Genomic DNA, 15490 nt, shown 5'->3' with positions numbered 1-15490 from the left:
TGTTGATGCATGTGTGGCTACAGCACACACAATTCACAACACAGAAAAGAAGAAATTTTTTTTTTTTGAGTGCATGTTGGGGGTTACACCACCCTTTAACAGACTTATGACACAGGCGCACGCTTGGCGCTGCTCCTTTGTTGATGCACGTGCGGCTACGGCACACACAATTCACACACAAACACAGAAAAAAAGAAGAATTGTTTATTTTTTGTGTAGCTCACTTTGAGGTTACACCACCCTTCAACAGACAAGCCAGCTGGCCCTTTACTTATGACACAGGCGCACGCTTGGCGCTGCTCCTTTGTTGATGCATGTGCGGCTACTGCGCATACATTTCACACACAAACACAGAAAAAAAGAATTGTTTATTTTTTGTGTAGCGCACTTTGGGGGTTACACCACCCTTTAACAGATGAGCCAGCCGGCCCTTGATTTATGACACAGGTGCACGCTTGGAGCTGCTCCTTTGTTGATGCACGTGCGGCTACAGCGCATACAATTCACAACACAGAAAATAATTTTTTTGGGTTTTTTTGGAGTGCACTTTGGTGGTTACACCACCCTTTAACAGACGAGCCAGCTGGCCCTTTACTTAAGACACAGGCGCATGCTTGGCACTGCTTCTTTGTTGAGGCATGTGCGGCTGCAGCGTACACAATTCACAACACAGAAAAGAAGAATTAATTTTTTTTGGAGTGCACTTTGGGGGTTACACCACCCTTTAACAGACTTATGACACAGGCGCACGCTTGGCACTGCTCCTTTGTTGATGCACGTGCGGCTACTGTGCATACAATTCACACACAAACACAGAAAAAAAGAATTGTTTATTTTTTGTGTAGCGCACTTTGGGGTTACACCACCCTTTAACAGACTTATGACACAGGCGCACGCTTGGTGCTTCTCCTTTGTTGATGCACATGCGGTTACAGCGCATGCAATTCACAACACAGAAAAGAAGAATTTTTTTTTTTTTTGGAGTGCACTTTGGGGGTTACACCATCCCTTAACAGATGAGCCAGCAGGCCCTTTACTTATGACACAGGTGCACGCTTGGCGCTGCTCCTTTGTTGATGCACGTTTGGCTACTGCGCATACATTTCACACACAAACACAGAAAAAAAGAATTGTTTATTTTTTGTGGAGCCCTTGATTTATGACACAGGCGCATGCTTGGCACTGCTTCTTTGTTGATGCATGTGCGGCTACTGCGCACACAATTCACAACACAGAAAAGAAGATTTTTTTTTTTTTGTAGTGCACTTTGGGGGTTACACCACCCTTTAACAGATGAGCCAGCCGGCCCTTGATTTATGACACAGGCGCATGCTTGGAGCTGCTCCTTTGTTGATACACGTGCGGCTACAGCGCATACAATTCACAACACAGAAAAGAAGAATTTTTTTTTTTTGTAGTGCACTTTGGGGGTTACACCACCCTTTAACAGACGAGCCAGCCGGTCCTTTACTTATGACACAGGCGCACGCTTGGCGCTGCTCCTTTGTTGATGCACGTGCGGCTACAGCGCACACAATTCACAACACAGAAAATTATTTTTAATTTTTTTGGAGTGCACTTTGGGGGTTACACCACCCTTTAGCAGACTTATGACACAGGCGCACGCTTGGCGCTGCTCCTTTGTTGATGCACGTGCAGCTACAGCACACACAATTCACAACATGGAAAAGAATATATATATTTTTTTAAGTGCACTTTGGGGGTTACACCACCCTTTAAGAGATGAGCCAGCTGGCCCTTTACTTATGACACAGGCGCACGCTTGGCGCTGCTCCTTTGTTGATGCACACAATTCACAAACACAGAAATAAATGTTTTTTTTTAACTTGGGTGGAGCACCTCTGATGGACAGATCACCCCCTGGACAACACTACATCACCCCTTTAGGACTACAGCCTTTATGGGACATTGCACAACACAGCCCAGCCAGCCCCTATAGACTTTTGGAGTGGACACAGCCCCTATGGACAACTGACTGCACAACACAGCCCAGCCAGCTCCTATGGACAACAGCAGCACAACACAGTCCAGCCAGCCCCTATGGACAACAGCAGCACAACACAGCCCAGCCAGCCCCTATGGACTTTGGAGGAGTGGACACAGCCCCTATGGACAACAGCAGCACAGCACAACACAACACAGCCCAGCCAACCCTAACTCCCACCCTCTCTCTTCACTCTCCACAGCCTGAGTGAGAAATGGCGCCGACGCGGGGATCTTTTATAGAATCCAAAACTCGCGAGATCCAGAAGGCGGGATGATGACGTTTTGCCTCGATTTCAGTTCCGAGTCAGGCGGGAAAACCGGAACCGGACTCTATTCCCGGCTTGGATCGGGGGGGCTCGGGGGGGTTCGGATTTCAGAAATCCGAACCCGCTCACCCCTACTTAAAAGGTTCATGCACTAACATTAAGCCACACTCCGTATTACACTTACAGTACTACACTTCTGAGCACTACTGCCTTCTCCTGTTTCTTTACTTTAAATCATTATTCTATCGGCTTACCGGACCTCAGAATGTCAGCATATTTCAGATGAGGAAAGTGAGGACATTTGTTCAAGAAGTTCACAAAATATATTTCCTAGTAGGATGAATATCAATTATTTGGGCAGCACAGATGGTGTAATGGTTAGCATTACTGCCTCACACCTCTGAGGTCATGGGTTCAATTCCCACTACAGCCTGAACTGTGTGGAGTTTGTATATTCTCCCTGTGCTTGCATGGGTTTTCTCCCACACTCCAAAAATATACTGGTACTGATGTGAATTGCCAAATATTCTCTGTAAAGTGCTGCGGAATATGTGTGTGCTATATAAATAACTGGTTAATAATAAATAATTATTTACAATCTGAATTTATAATTATGTATTAAAGTTAATGTAATTGATATTGTCTCTAAGTGTAATCTTACTTTTATTTCAGGTTGTACACTGGCTTTTTCCTTGGGTGAGTTAACCAATCTAAGATGACCAATCACATTGAAGTTCCCATTTCCGATGGACATCATATGAGCCTGGAAGAGTTTCCTAAACCATGCTGGACAAAACACTGTAGCTGGCTAAGGAGAAATCTTCTCTTAATCTTAACTATAGCCGGTGAGTAATTGACTTGTAATTTGATATTTTCTAAGCTGTGTAATTACTTTTGCATACTTCAGATCAGCAACCTTTTCCTCTGCTTATCTAACTTACTTACTGTGTGTATACTGTGTGTAATGTATGTCGGTCATTGGGATGCTGTGTGTACTATATAGCAGTCACTGAGATGCAATGTGTACTGTATGGCGGCAATGGGATGCACTGTGTACTGTATTGTTGTCACTTCAGTGCTGTGTGTACTATATCTAGGTCACTGTGATGCTGTGTGTACTGTATGGAGGTCACTGTGATGATGTGTGTACTGTATAGTGGTCACTGCAATGAGGTATGTACTGAATGGAGGTCACTGTGATGCTGTGTGTACTGTATGGAGGTCACTATGATGATGTGTGTACTGTATAGTGGTCACTGCAATGAGGTATGTACTGAATGGTGGTCACTGTGATGCTGTGTGTACTGTATGGATGTCACTGTGATGCTGTGTGTACTGTATGGTAGTCACTACAATGAGGTGTGTACTGTATAGTGGTCACTGTGATGCTGTGTATACTGTATGGTGGTCACTGTGATGCTGTGTGTACTGTATGGAGGTCACTGTGATGCTGTGTGTACTGTATGGTCAATGGGATGCTGTGTGTCTGTATGGTGGTCACTGTGATGCTGTGTGTACTGTATGGAGATCACTGTGATGCTGTGTGTACTGTATGGTGGTCACTCAGATGCTGTGCGTCTGTATGGTGGTCACTGTGATGCTGTGTGTACTGTATGGAGATCACTGTGATGCTGTGTATACTGTATGGTGGTCACTGTGATGCTGTGTGTACTGTATGGAGGTCACTGTAATGCTGTGTTTACTGTATGGTGGTCACTGGGATGCTGCGTATATTGTATGGAGATCACTGTGATGCTGTGTGTACTGTATGGAAGTCACTGAGATGCTGTGTGTACTGTATGGAGATTACTGTGATGCTGTGTATACTGTATGGTGGTCACTGTGATGCTGTGTGTACTGTATGGTGGTCACTGTGATGCTGTGTGTACTGTATGAAAGTCACTGTGATGCTGTGTGTACTGTATGGAGATCACTGTTATGCTGTATGTACTGTATGGTAGTCACTGTGATGCTGTATGTACTGTATGGTGGTCACTGAGATGCTGTGTTTACTGCATGGTGATCACTGAGTTTTAACTGTCTTGCTTTAAATTGTTTCTGTAGCACTTGTGTGTATGGGTTTATTAAAGTAATGTGAAGGGTAAGTATTGATGTAATTTGGATCCAAATATTGTACATGGTCCTGGGGTGCTTATTTTACCATCTTCAGCTTCCCTCATGTCAAAAGCTGTCTATGCCACTGATTATACCATTAAATGTATAGGCCTAATATCTGTAGTTTTACTTTTGAAATGGAATTACAACCCCACAACCCCACTTCCTACAGCCACAGCCATTGGGCAGTAAATGTCACATAAAATTAGTATCAAATTTCACAAAATAACCTGCAAATAGGACATGGCTATTGTTCCTTTATACATTGTCTAAAATGGAATAAATTGTCCTGAACAAATGGTCTCATATAGGAACTGATTCAAAGTTGCACCTCATATAGGAACTGATTCAGAGGTGCACCTCATATAGGAACTGATTCAGAGGTGCACCTCATATAGGAAATTGATTTAGAGGTGCACCTCGTAGAGGAACTGATTCAAAGATGCACCTCATATAGCAACTGATTCAGAGGTACACCTCATATAGGAACTGATTCAGAGGTGCACCTCATAGAGAAACTGATTAAAAGATGCACCTCATATAGGAACTGATTCAGAGGTGCACCTCATATAGGAACTGATTCAGAGGTGCAGCTCATATAGGAACTGATTCAGGGGTTCACCTCATATAGGTACTGATTCAGAGGTGCAACTCATATAGGAACTGATTCAGAGGTGCACATCATATAGGAACTGATTCAGAGGTGCACCTCATATAGGCACTGATTCAATGGTGCACCTCATATAGGCACTGATTCAGCGGTGCACATCTAATAGGAACTGATTCAGAGGTGTACCACATAAAGGAACTGATTCAGAGGTACACCTCATTTAGGAACTGATTCAGAGGTGCAACTCATATAGGAACTGATTCAGAGGTGCACCTCATATAGGAACTGATTCAGTGGTGCACCTCATATAGGAACTGATTCAATGGTGCACCTCATATAGGAATTGATTCAGAGGTGCACCTCATATAGGAACTGATTAAAAGATGCACCTCATATTGCAACTGATTCAGGGGTGCACCTCATATAGGTACTGCTTCAGAGGTGCAACTCATATAGGAACTGATTCAGAGGTGCACATCATATAGGAACTGATTCAGAGGTGCACCTCATATAGGAACTGATTCAGAGGTGCAGACTATATGCTAAAGCCACAGCAGATGGTATTTGTACAGAGACACCCATTGGCTGCAGTGCAAATCCACCACTGTGTGCATTAAGACGCACCATCGGCCGCACATCGGTGGCACCACCAGAGATTGCACCAGCCCTATGGAGTAGAAGACTCTCCATCTGAACATAGCCACAACTCCGGCAAAAGCTGTAGTCACTGTCCGTGACATGAACACGCTGGCTAGGGAATCAGTATGAAATACCGCCGGCCCTGTGGCCGACAGTCGAATCCCGGCTGCGCCTGGCCGACAAAAGCAGAGTTCCCGGCAGCGGAAGCCCGACAGCGCTGGAAATCCTGATAGTCCCTAAGGTAAGTATCTACTAACCTAACCCCCTAACCCTAATCCTCCTTAGGGGTGCCTAACCCTAACCTCCCCCCCAAGTGCCTAACCCTAATCCCTCCTCTAAGTGCCTAACCCTAACCCCCCCATTCCCCGCTGCCTAAACATAAGTCCCCCAGGGGGGTGCCTAACCCTAAGTCCCCCCCGGGAGCCCTAAACCTAACCCTCCCCCCCTGCGGCTGCCCGCTGGCGGCGCCCGGCATCCCTTCGATCGGGATGCCGGGCGCCGATCTCCCGGCTTCAGGTAAATGACAGGCGTCTAGATATAGACGCCGTTCATTTATCCCACGCCGGGATAAAGGAATCGGGAAGCCGGCTGTCGGGATTAAGACAGTCGGTTTTCCGATTGCAACCCCTGGCTAGCAACTCCCCTACTACAAAAATGGCTGAGAAGTGGACAAGTGAAGGAAGGAAGATGGTGTGTCCTTCCTTTTTTGCCTTCTGAGGAAACCGCTATTTCCAACAGCAGAGAAATGCGTTAAGGAACAGGGATACTCCATCCTAGAGCAGCTGCCTTTAACCGATATACTGCTGGACCACCTAAGTTCTTTCTCTGACCAACAGCCGATCAGCGTGAGCTCTCACCATATTGCCTCTCGTGAAGTGTGCCGTTCTCTCCACCGCTAGCCTGCTGGCAAGGACAGTGAAGCTGTGTAAGCAGAATTCTCACTGCTCATAAAAACAGCAACCTGCATTGCCTGGCCCCATGGAGACCGACTAAGCAGAGCCCTTATTGCTTTCAACAACCAGCAGTGATAAGAAAGTAATCAGGAGATTGTGATATTCTCTCCTTAAAAGACTCACGATTTTAAAAATTTTTGTTACATATGGGCTGCTAATCTGGACTGATCTAAAGGTCATCCAAAATTAATTCTCTTCTTTGGAAAGAAGGAAAAAGAACTATTTGTCCTAAAGGCTTCAGATCATTATTTTGGTCCTAAAAGGATACTAACTAGCTGCTCCCAAAATTGGGCTTTTATTAGACGGAGTTCATTCATCATTAGCACATATTTTATCAATTATTTTTGAAGTTGCATTATTACTTTAATGATTATGCAGCATTGTTTTTGTGCAATTTAATTTAATATGTGTATTTAATGTGTTGATGGATATATTTTATATTAAAAATAGCTTGATACTTTTTATAGATCTATCTGCGCTCCTTGTTATTTGGTTAACAGTGGTTTTTTGTTTATATTTAGAGTACTACAGATTTACTCTGTAGGAGCAGCAGAGAAATAATTAGTAAATTGCAGAATAATTTTATTCTTATAAATCACACTATATATCCTCCCGAATTCTATGTTATTGTACTTGCTCATACATACACATGAATGTACAACAGGGAAGGGCTTTGTAGCGGCACTAGTGTAAAGTCGCAGAGGCGACTGCGGCAAAAAGCACAACCGCAGCAGCATCTGCATCTACCCCAGAATCAGCCCCATCATCTGCAGCCTCCCCACCTCCATTAGTTGATGGACTTACGCATCATTATACTTGGAGGATGTTTGGCAATCAGACAATTTTTGGGGGATATGTAAAATAGGATTTGCAGGATTTATTATTATTATTATTATTATTATTATGGTGCCTTACAAAGTACATAAACAAACAAGTGAACTAAAAACCAGTGACTTATGGTGCGTACACATGGCGCGATTTCGTTATCATTTAAATCATTCATTTTTAGGTCCCTACAAACTCACCGACGACCAGGGGCAAATGCAGGATATTTAAAGGGGGGTTTCCAAATCCCCAATCTCAGGGAAAAACAAACAAAACTAATATATATATATATATATATATATATATATATACATACATACATACACGCCTGTATATTTCTATACATACAGTATATTTATATATATATATAAACATATGTAAAACTTAAATGTTATATATATATATGTATATATATATATATATATATATATATATATATATAGCAAAGGGATGGAGCTCCAGGTCTCATATAGATTCAGAGAGAAGAGCAGGCAGAGACAGTATCATATATATATATATATATTTATATATATCTTACTTTTACTGTCATTTACAATGGTGCCTAAAACTGCTTACTGACACCCTGCTGCTTATTTAGGTGTTATACAGCATTGTTTATGCATCATGTACTTGTCCTGCATTGTCTGTACTGTTAATAACTGTTGTCTTGTATGCTCATTTGTTTCTGTACTTTGTAACGCACTGCGGAACCCTTGTGGCGCCATATAAATAAAGGATAATAATATATATATACATATATATATATATCCATCCATCCATCCATCCATACATACATCCATATATATACATACCAGGGCCTGGGCTAGTGATGTTTTGGAAGGGCACCCTTGAAACATTCATAAGCAATCACTCTAGAAACCATGAAGGTTTTCAAAGGGTTATCTCACCATCGTGCCTGTCCGGGCTGTGGAGAGCTCCCGTGCAGCAGCGTGTGTAGAGGGGGATGGTTTTGAACGTTCAGCAACGTGAGTGCAGAGAGAGGGTTCCCTGCCTCAGCTGAAATAACAGAAGGGATAGTTTTCTGACAGCCTGTGCGAAGAAGGCTCGGGCTGTCGGTGTGTGTGTGTGCAGGGGGGGTTTCTAGGTACTCAGAAACCCCCCCTGCGTGCGCTACTGACGACCAACGATGTGCGGCCATGTATGGACGATAGCGATATCATCCATCGACCGTGCATGCAGGTCAACTTGCTCGATATCGAGCAAGTTACTATCGGAACCCGAGCGCGGGTCGTTATAGTCGTCGGTAGGTACATGGTGTGCTGGATGATCGATATCGATCGTCCAGCACACCCGGGAGATCGAACAATGATATCGTTATCGTTGTCGATCGTCCCGTGTGTACCCGCCATTACAGTACAATACAATGCAGAACAAGGACATGGCTTATACACATTGCTGCATTAGTAATCATAACACTCAAATAAGCACAATGGCATAAGCAACCAAGTGTTAGGTACCCTAGTGGGGAGTAAGGAGTAGGTTAAAGTATAAGTAAGGAGAAACACAAGAGGTTAGAAGGCCCTGATCGTGAGAGCTTACATTCTAAAGTTGAGGGACAGACAAACAGGGGTGACACAGATGGGGTAGACCATAAGTAAGGAGCATGGAGCAGAGGGTTAGGATGAGAACTGGAAGTCTTTGATGAAGTAGTGGGTCTTGAGAGCCCGTTTGAAGACTTGTAGGGGTATATTTACTAAAGTGAGAGTTTTTAGACGTGGAGATGTTGCCCATAGCAACCAATCAGATTCTAGCTATTATCTTCTAGAAGGTGCTAGTTAAATGTTAAGTAGAATCTAATTGGTTGCTATGGGCAACATCTCCACTTCTAAAAACTCTCACTTTAGTAAATTTACCCCGTAGAGAGGTGGAGAGTCTGATGGGGAGAGGGAGAGAGTTCCAGAGGTAGGGAGCAGCACGGGCAAAATCTTGGAGGCAGGCGTGGGAGGAAGTAATTAGTTGGCAGGGGAGGCTGCGTGCCTTTGTTGAGCAAAGAGGGCGGATGGGACTGTGAAGGGAGATGAGGTCAAAGATGTCAGTGTGAGAGGATTGGGTGAGGGCTTTTTGAGTAAAAGAAAGTTTAATTTGGTTCTGAAGGGGAAGGGGAGCCAGTGGAGGGCTTTTAGGAGAGGGGAGGCAGATGTAGAATGTTTGGAGAGGAAGATGAGCCGGGCAGCAGCACGGAGGACAGATTGAAGTGGAGAGAGGTGGGATTTGGTTATATCATAAAATCTAAGGCACCCCACTGATTTATGACACATCCTGCGAATTATGTAATAAGGGAAGTGAAAATATCTAAAATTACCATGGAAGAGCACAGCTGTTATTCAAGCCATTCAGACACTTCCACTTTCATTCTCCAGCACCCACTCCTTCATGTGTTTCACTCCAAAACGTTCTGTACTTTCCCTTCCTCAGTGCTCCTCAGTTACAAGAATTAGGGAGTAGGCATTCTAGCATGCACAGATGTGCTTTAATGTGCCTTCTGGCTTGCGGAATAGTAAATGACAGGCTGGTGGAAACTCATTAGTGTCTCATTATTTCTCTTGCGTTATTGCTATGCAGAGAAGGGGGGGTTAAACCCTATGGTAATCCCCCCACCTGCTGTTACAGACTTCCTTTCACTACTAACCTCTTACAAGAGATCATACATTGGGCACATGACCCAGGCTCTGTCTGTAGAAGTGTCTTTGTGATGAAACTTTTATTTTTATTCTTAAACATCTGTTTTCATCTGGGAAAGGAAAACTTTGACATTTTAATTTGTTACAATGATTTCACAAGCGGCAACGTTGATACATCTGTAGCTTCACACCAATGACTTATTTGGCTTCTCATGCCATCACCACCAGAAAAATGACATTCCCTATTTAACTCATATCGCCTGGTTCTTTCGCTTGTGTGTAATAAATCACCTTAAACCAATTTGGGTGGCAAAGAGATCCAAGGACTGTGGGAGTCAAGCGCATATGTGCTCAAATCCCCCTGTAATTCACAATAAATATATATAAGACCTATATTTACTGTTGTAAATGAAAACTTTCACATCCCTGGATATTCTGGAATGCTGTATAACTATCAAAAGTGAGTGGCAAGCTAAATTATATTTATTAGCAAAAGATACTAAATCATGATGGACAGACTTCTGTCAATATTGCAACTACTGTTTCCAGGATATCCAGGCTTTAGGCTGGAGACTATCCGGCGCTATCGGCGCTATATACAGCCTGCTAGGGCGCTTGCTAGCACTTCCCTTGCGAGACAACCATAAGTAATTACCACTCGCTGCAGGTGGGCGTGCTAGGGTCTCTGAGGGATTTAGTTATTTTCCTACGGAGCACATTGGCTCTAATATTATAGTCAAATTCAAATTCCAAGTTCCAAAAGTAGAAAAAAAAATAATGCAAGATAAATCCGTCCAGGGTTTTTTTTGTGTTTCATCTAATGGCTGGTTATCCCCTCCTCTTCCTTCCCTTCCCCCATACTACATTGTAGCTGGGCACTCATTTTGGTGGCTTGGTGTTTTTATCATTTCATTCTTTATTGAATTTTTTTGATATTTTTTACTACTGTTCTTTTCAGGGTTCTTCAAATTGAGGCCTAATTGGATTATAAGATATTGTTATGTTGTTTTGGGCTTCTAAGTCCCCATTGGCCAGGAACACTTCCTTGTTTCTTCAATGTTTGAGTGCTCGTTGACAAGGATAGAGGGGGCATGCATGGGAGTGCTTTGAAGGTTTGTTTAACGGCGGCAGTGTGGTTTTATGGTGCCACCAAAATTTTAGTTGTACATTTAAGGGTTAATGATATTGGCAAGAGAACATCTTTAGGCTTGGGGCCATTGTTAAAGATTTGGATGTCATCATGAGAGTCTTTTTGTAAGTTGATTTGGTCGGAGAATGTGCCGAGACGTTTTTGGCAGGGCGCTGTAAGTGAGGTGGCTTCGGATAGTGCTAAGGTGAATGTGGCAGTGAATGCTAAATCTGGCATTTTGGTGAAACATGATATGATACAATTTAAGGATAATCACTTTTATAGGTCAGATGGGGTTCATCTCAATTTGTAGGGTGTTTTTCTGTTCTTGGGGTATGTATTTAAGGATATAGATTGGGCTTGTTAGTTTTTCTTGGTTGTTATTGTGGTGCTGGTGCGGCTTGTAGCTTGCCTTGCTGTTGACGGTAGAGTATGGCATTTGCTGCTATAAAGTGTTGTTGTGGGTGCACTCTCCAAATAAAGTTTTCTATTGTCTGCCCTTACCAGGTGGGTCCAATGTATTAAAGTTAAGGGAGAGTTGTACAGCAGCAAATGGTTTGGTATGGAAGGAAGTTGGAGTTGTTGTCATCCTTTTTACACCACCCTATCTCCTTATCCCTTCCGACACCTATTATTGGTCAACAAATATTTGACTTTTAACACTGTTGTCTGTAATTATTTAATTATTATATGCATAATGGTATTAAGATACAGTATGTTTTGTGAGGGGTATAATGAGACCATTAGGACATTAAGAATACTGATGGTGTCAATGTACACAGGAAAGCTAAACCCAAGGATTGAGACCTGACTTTATGGTAACCAGCAGGGAAGTAGATATACTGTAGGGCTGATCGGTGATGGTTAATCCAATCAGGGCCTGAACCCATCCTGAAATGAGCTAAACAGCTCCCCCAGAAACCCATATAACCAGGCTTGCCAAAGAAAAGTGTGCTGAAAAAGGGATATTTGTAGGTACAGTAGGCTATTTACGTATCAACCTATATATGTGTTGAGAAGGGACCAAAGACCTGGTGAAGGTGGTGATGATGCAGGTGCATGCAGCTCCTGTCCCATCAACCCATTACTGGCCCATTATCATTACCTGAGCCAATTTCCTGACGGGTTTGGGGGGTTAGGGGGGAGTTTGTGCGCAGGCCTAAGGCGCCAGGAGCTGTACACATTAGCTGTAATATATGTTATTAAATACATTTATTGTGCAAATTGTCCAGATTAGCGTTGTTATCTTTGTTTTATACACTTCTTTATTCATATGGCGATTGGGGATCTGGTCTCTTGATTTTACAGCAGGTTTAAAAATCTTTTGACACAATCAGATGACCTGGATTGGATGAAACCAGAAGTAGTGTCAGCGTACACATGTACAATCAAGAGAAACTCTCCTCGAGAGGGCACTCTTCACGTAATGGTGCCCACACACATACCGACTTGCTCCCAATTAGCCGATGCACACGTTTCCCCTGAACTCTCCCCAGGCAGTCGTGGTCATGATTTGGAGTTAAAAATGTCCAATCTGACTTAAGATCTATCTTGCAGCCAGTGCATTGTATCCCAGATTGGCTAATCTGCCCTGCAGCACGGCAGATCTGAAGATGCCAGGTACGACGAGTGGGGACGCGCATCGGCATTGTGATCAAGAGTAGAAACTCACGATTTGACCATTTTTTACATGATCTGTCATCATTATTCGTCGAAATCGGCCAAATTGGATGAAAAGTTGGTATGTGTGTGGGCACCTTAACAGTTGAAACTTAACTTTTAATAATAGCAGATTAAATAACAATAAAAACACATATCTTTAAAGCCCTATTAAAAACATGAAACATAACAAATATAATTCATGCAATTGTCAATGTTTCAAAAATGTAACAAAAACATTAGCCATGTATTAGTATAGATACATTAGATATCAGGTGGCGAAAATATGTATAAAACCAACAGTATTGTCAAGTTGCCAATGCCTTTAATATGACTTAGGACAGACTCAATGTTATCTTAAACACATCAAGTAATCAATAGATATAGGGCAGCACAGTTGGTGTAATGGTTAGCGTTACTGCCTCACAGCACTGAGGTCATGGGTTTGATTCCCACTATGCCCTAACTGTGTGGAGTTTGTATATTCTCCATGTGCTTGCGTGGGTTTCCTCCGGGTGTACCGGTTTCCTCCCACACTCCAAAAATATACTGTAGGTTAATTGGCTCCCCACAAGATTGACCATAGTATGTATGTTTGTGAGCATATGGTAGGGATATAGATTGTAAGCTCCACTGGGGCAGGGACAGATGTGAATGGTAAGATATTCTCTGTAAAGCGCTGCGGAATACGTGTGCGCTATATAAATAACTGGTAATAATAATAATAATAATAATATACATTATCCAAAAAGCAGCAGTAAATCAATATAAACTAATTTAGTACACAATTTCCTATGTATTTAGGGATAAAACATTAGTACAGTCAGAAAAGACCCATGTCTTAGGTGCAAGGTTTCTGCTTTTCGCTGTTTGCCAATGACATTGAACAACAAACGAGAGCGCCTGACCATACTAATCGGTGAGTATAACAGAAATAAAAAAATATAGTATATAACAATGAACAATACTAATTGGTATATTGAGTAAATTAATTATTATTTTATCCTCAGTTGATTGCAGTACAGTGCTGAAAATACTTAAAACAACATGTGCTAGATATCTGCTTTTCACCGTGTGCTAATAAGCAGTGAATGGTTGAATGAGAATATTCAAGTTTTCATCTGGTCTTAATATGTATCTAGACTGTTGTCATGGAGACCCAGCTAATGAGAGTACAGGAAAATAAGATGGAAAGTACTTTAATTAGTAGTAGTTTAAAATGCTGCTATGGGCACAGCGCTATTCCCTTATACCGACACACGTTTCGCTTGTCCCAGCTTGCTCACAGTCAGTTTTCATTTATTTATATGCTGTGTCTAGAGAAGAGAGACATGTCTCCGGAAATGTTACATATTTAAGAAAAAGCAGAATGGGCCTATTGTTGAGTTGAATGCAAGTTGGGTGTTTTTGGTCCTGCATTGCATGCCCAGCATTAGTATATTTGCATGTGTGCAGAGTTGTACACATCTTTTTAATGTACTCGCCCCCTCTATGTCTACGCTTAATTTGCTATTCATCATCACGATTAGAGCCCACTTGCATCAGCCTATATGGTGCCAATGATACACCTGGAAACAATTGTATTTATGCTTCCATCTAACCCCCATTGCAAACCAGTTATACATGTGGAGAAAACACTGAAATGTGTCAGTGTGCAGTGATTCCTGAATCCCATAATTTATGGGAAACCACCAACATGCAAGGTGAACGGGCCAAATGCAGGAATTCCTGGGCCAATGCTAAGATATTAATGGCTCTTTCCTGGTACTCTTGCAGGGGGGTACCAGGGTGAAAAAAAAATTGTTGCCCCAACGATTGTTGTACAACTAAAGTGTGCCCCCTAGTGAAATTGATATGTATGCCCCTATATGAAATAAATATGACATTTGAGGTCCCTTAGTTCATTATAATTAATATATATGGCCCCTTATAATTTGTAAATAAAATGTTTGGTTCCATTATTTTTAATATTGATATTTGCATAAACATATTCTTAATTTTTTTTTTTTTAATAGTTCCTCATATTTTAATAATTACCTTTCTTGATCTTCTTATTTCGGACCAACATAGCCCAATGGCCTAATCAAAAACAAAAACAACACAATTGGACTGGAAAAATGCAAATGAGTTTAGCTTTAGCAAGCCCGCCTACCACAGAGGTGAGCTGCCAATCAGAAGTAGCCTCTCATTGCACACTGCATAAATGGTTATTTTATACCCCACAAATGGACTTTCGGACCCTACTAACTGATGTCCTATGGGACCAGAAAAAACGATTTGGATATACATTAAAAAAAAGCAAAAAAATCAAACATTTTTTAATACTGGTTTATTTTAAAAGATTTGAGCTTGGGTAACAAATTTGATTGGAAGAAAGTAAAAAAAAAATGATAACAAATTGAACAGATTAAAAACATTTTTACCCTAAAGCATCATTGGTCTCAACTATTAATTAAGTATCTGTGAATTAATTTGTTGAAAGTTGGACTATTTCGAAATTAATTGCATTAAATTTGTTAATCTTTAAGCACATTCCGGCTCATTTAAAGTTGGACATACCTAATTTTTTACTGTAATATTACGCGATTCCGTAATGAACATACCAAAAGCTAAATGCATATATCCGTGCCCAGAGTTTTGCTCAT

General features: G+C 41.9%; 1 protein-coding gene across 1 annotated transcript in view; it reads left to right on the top strand.

Moving 5' to 3' along the window:
• LOC148502516 (excitatory amino acid transporter 2-like) overlaps positions 1–15490 on the top strand; it is a 202585-nt gene that overhangs the window by 103994 nt on the left and 83101 nt on the right. Inside the window, exon 2 of the mRNA XM_088449720.1 lies at positions 2946–3118. Coding sequence (XP_088305846.1) covers positions 2989–3118 — 130 coding nt within the window. The 5' untranslated portion in view covers positions 2946–2988. The remainder of the gene's footprint in view (positions 1–2945; positions 3119–15490) is intronic.

This window comes from Taudactylus pleione, unplaced genomic scaffold (assembly GCF_031769625.1).
Source record: "Taudactylus pleione unplaced genomic scaffold, aTauple2 ptg000494l, whole genome shotgun sequence".
Classification (NCBI taxonomy): domain Eukaryota; kingdom Metazoa; phylum Chordata; class Amphibia; order Anura; family Myobatrachidae; genus Taudactylus; species Taudactylus pleione.
This window is presented reverse-complemented; position numbering and strand designations above follow the sequence as displayed.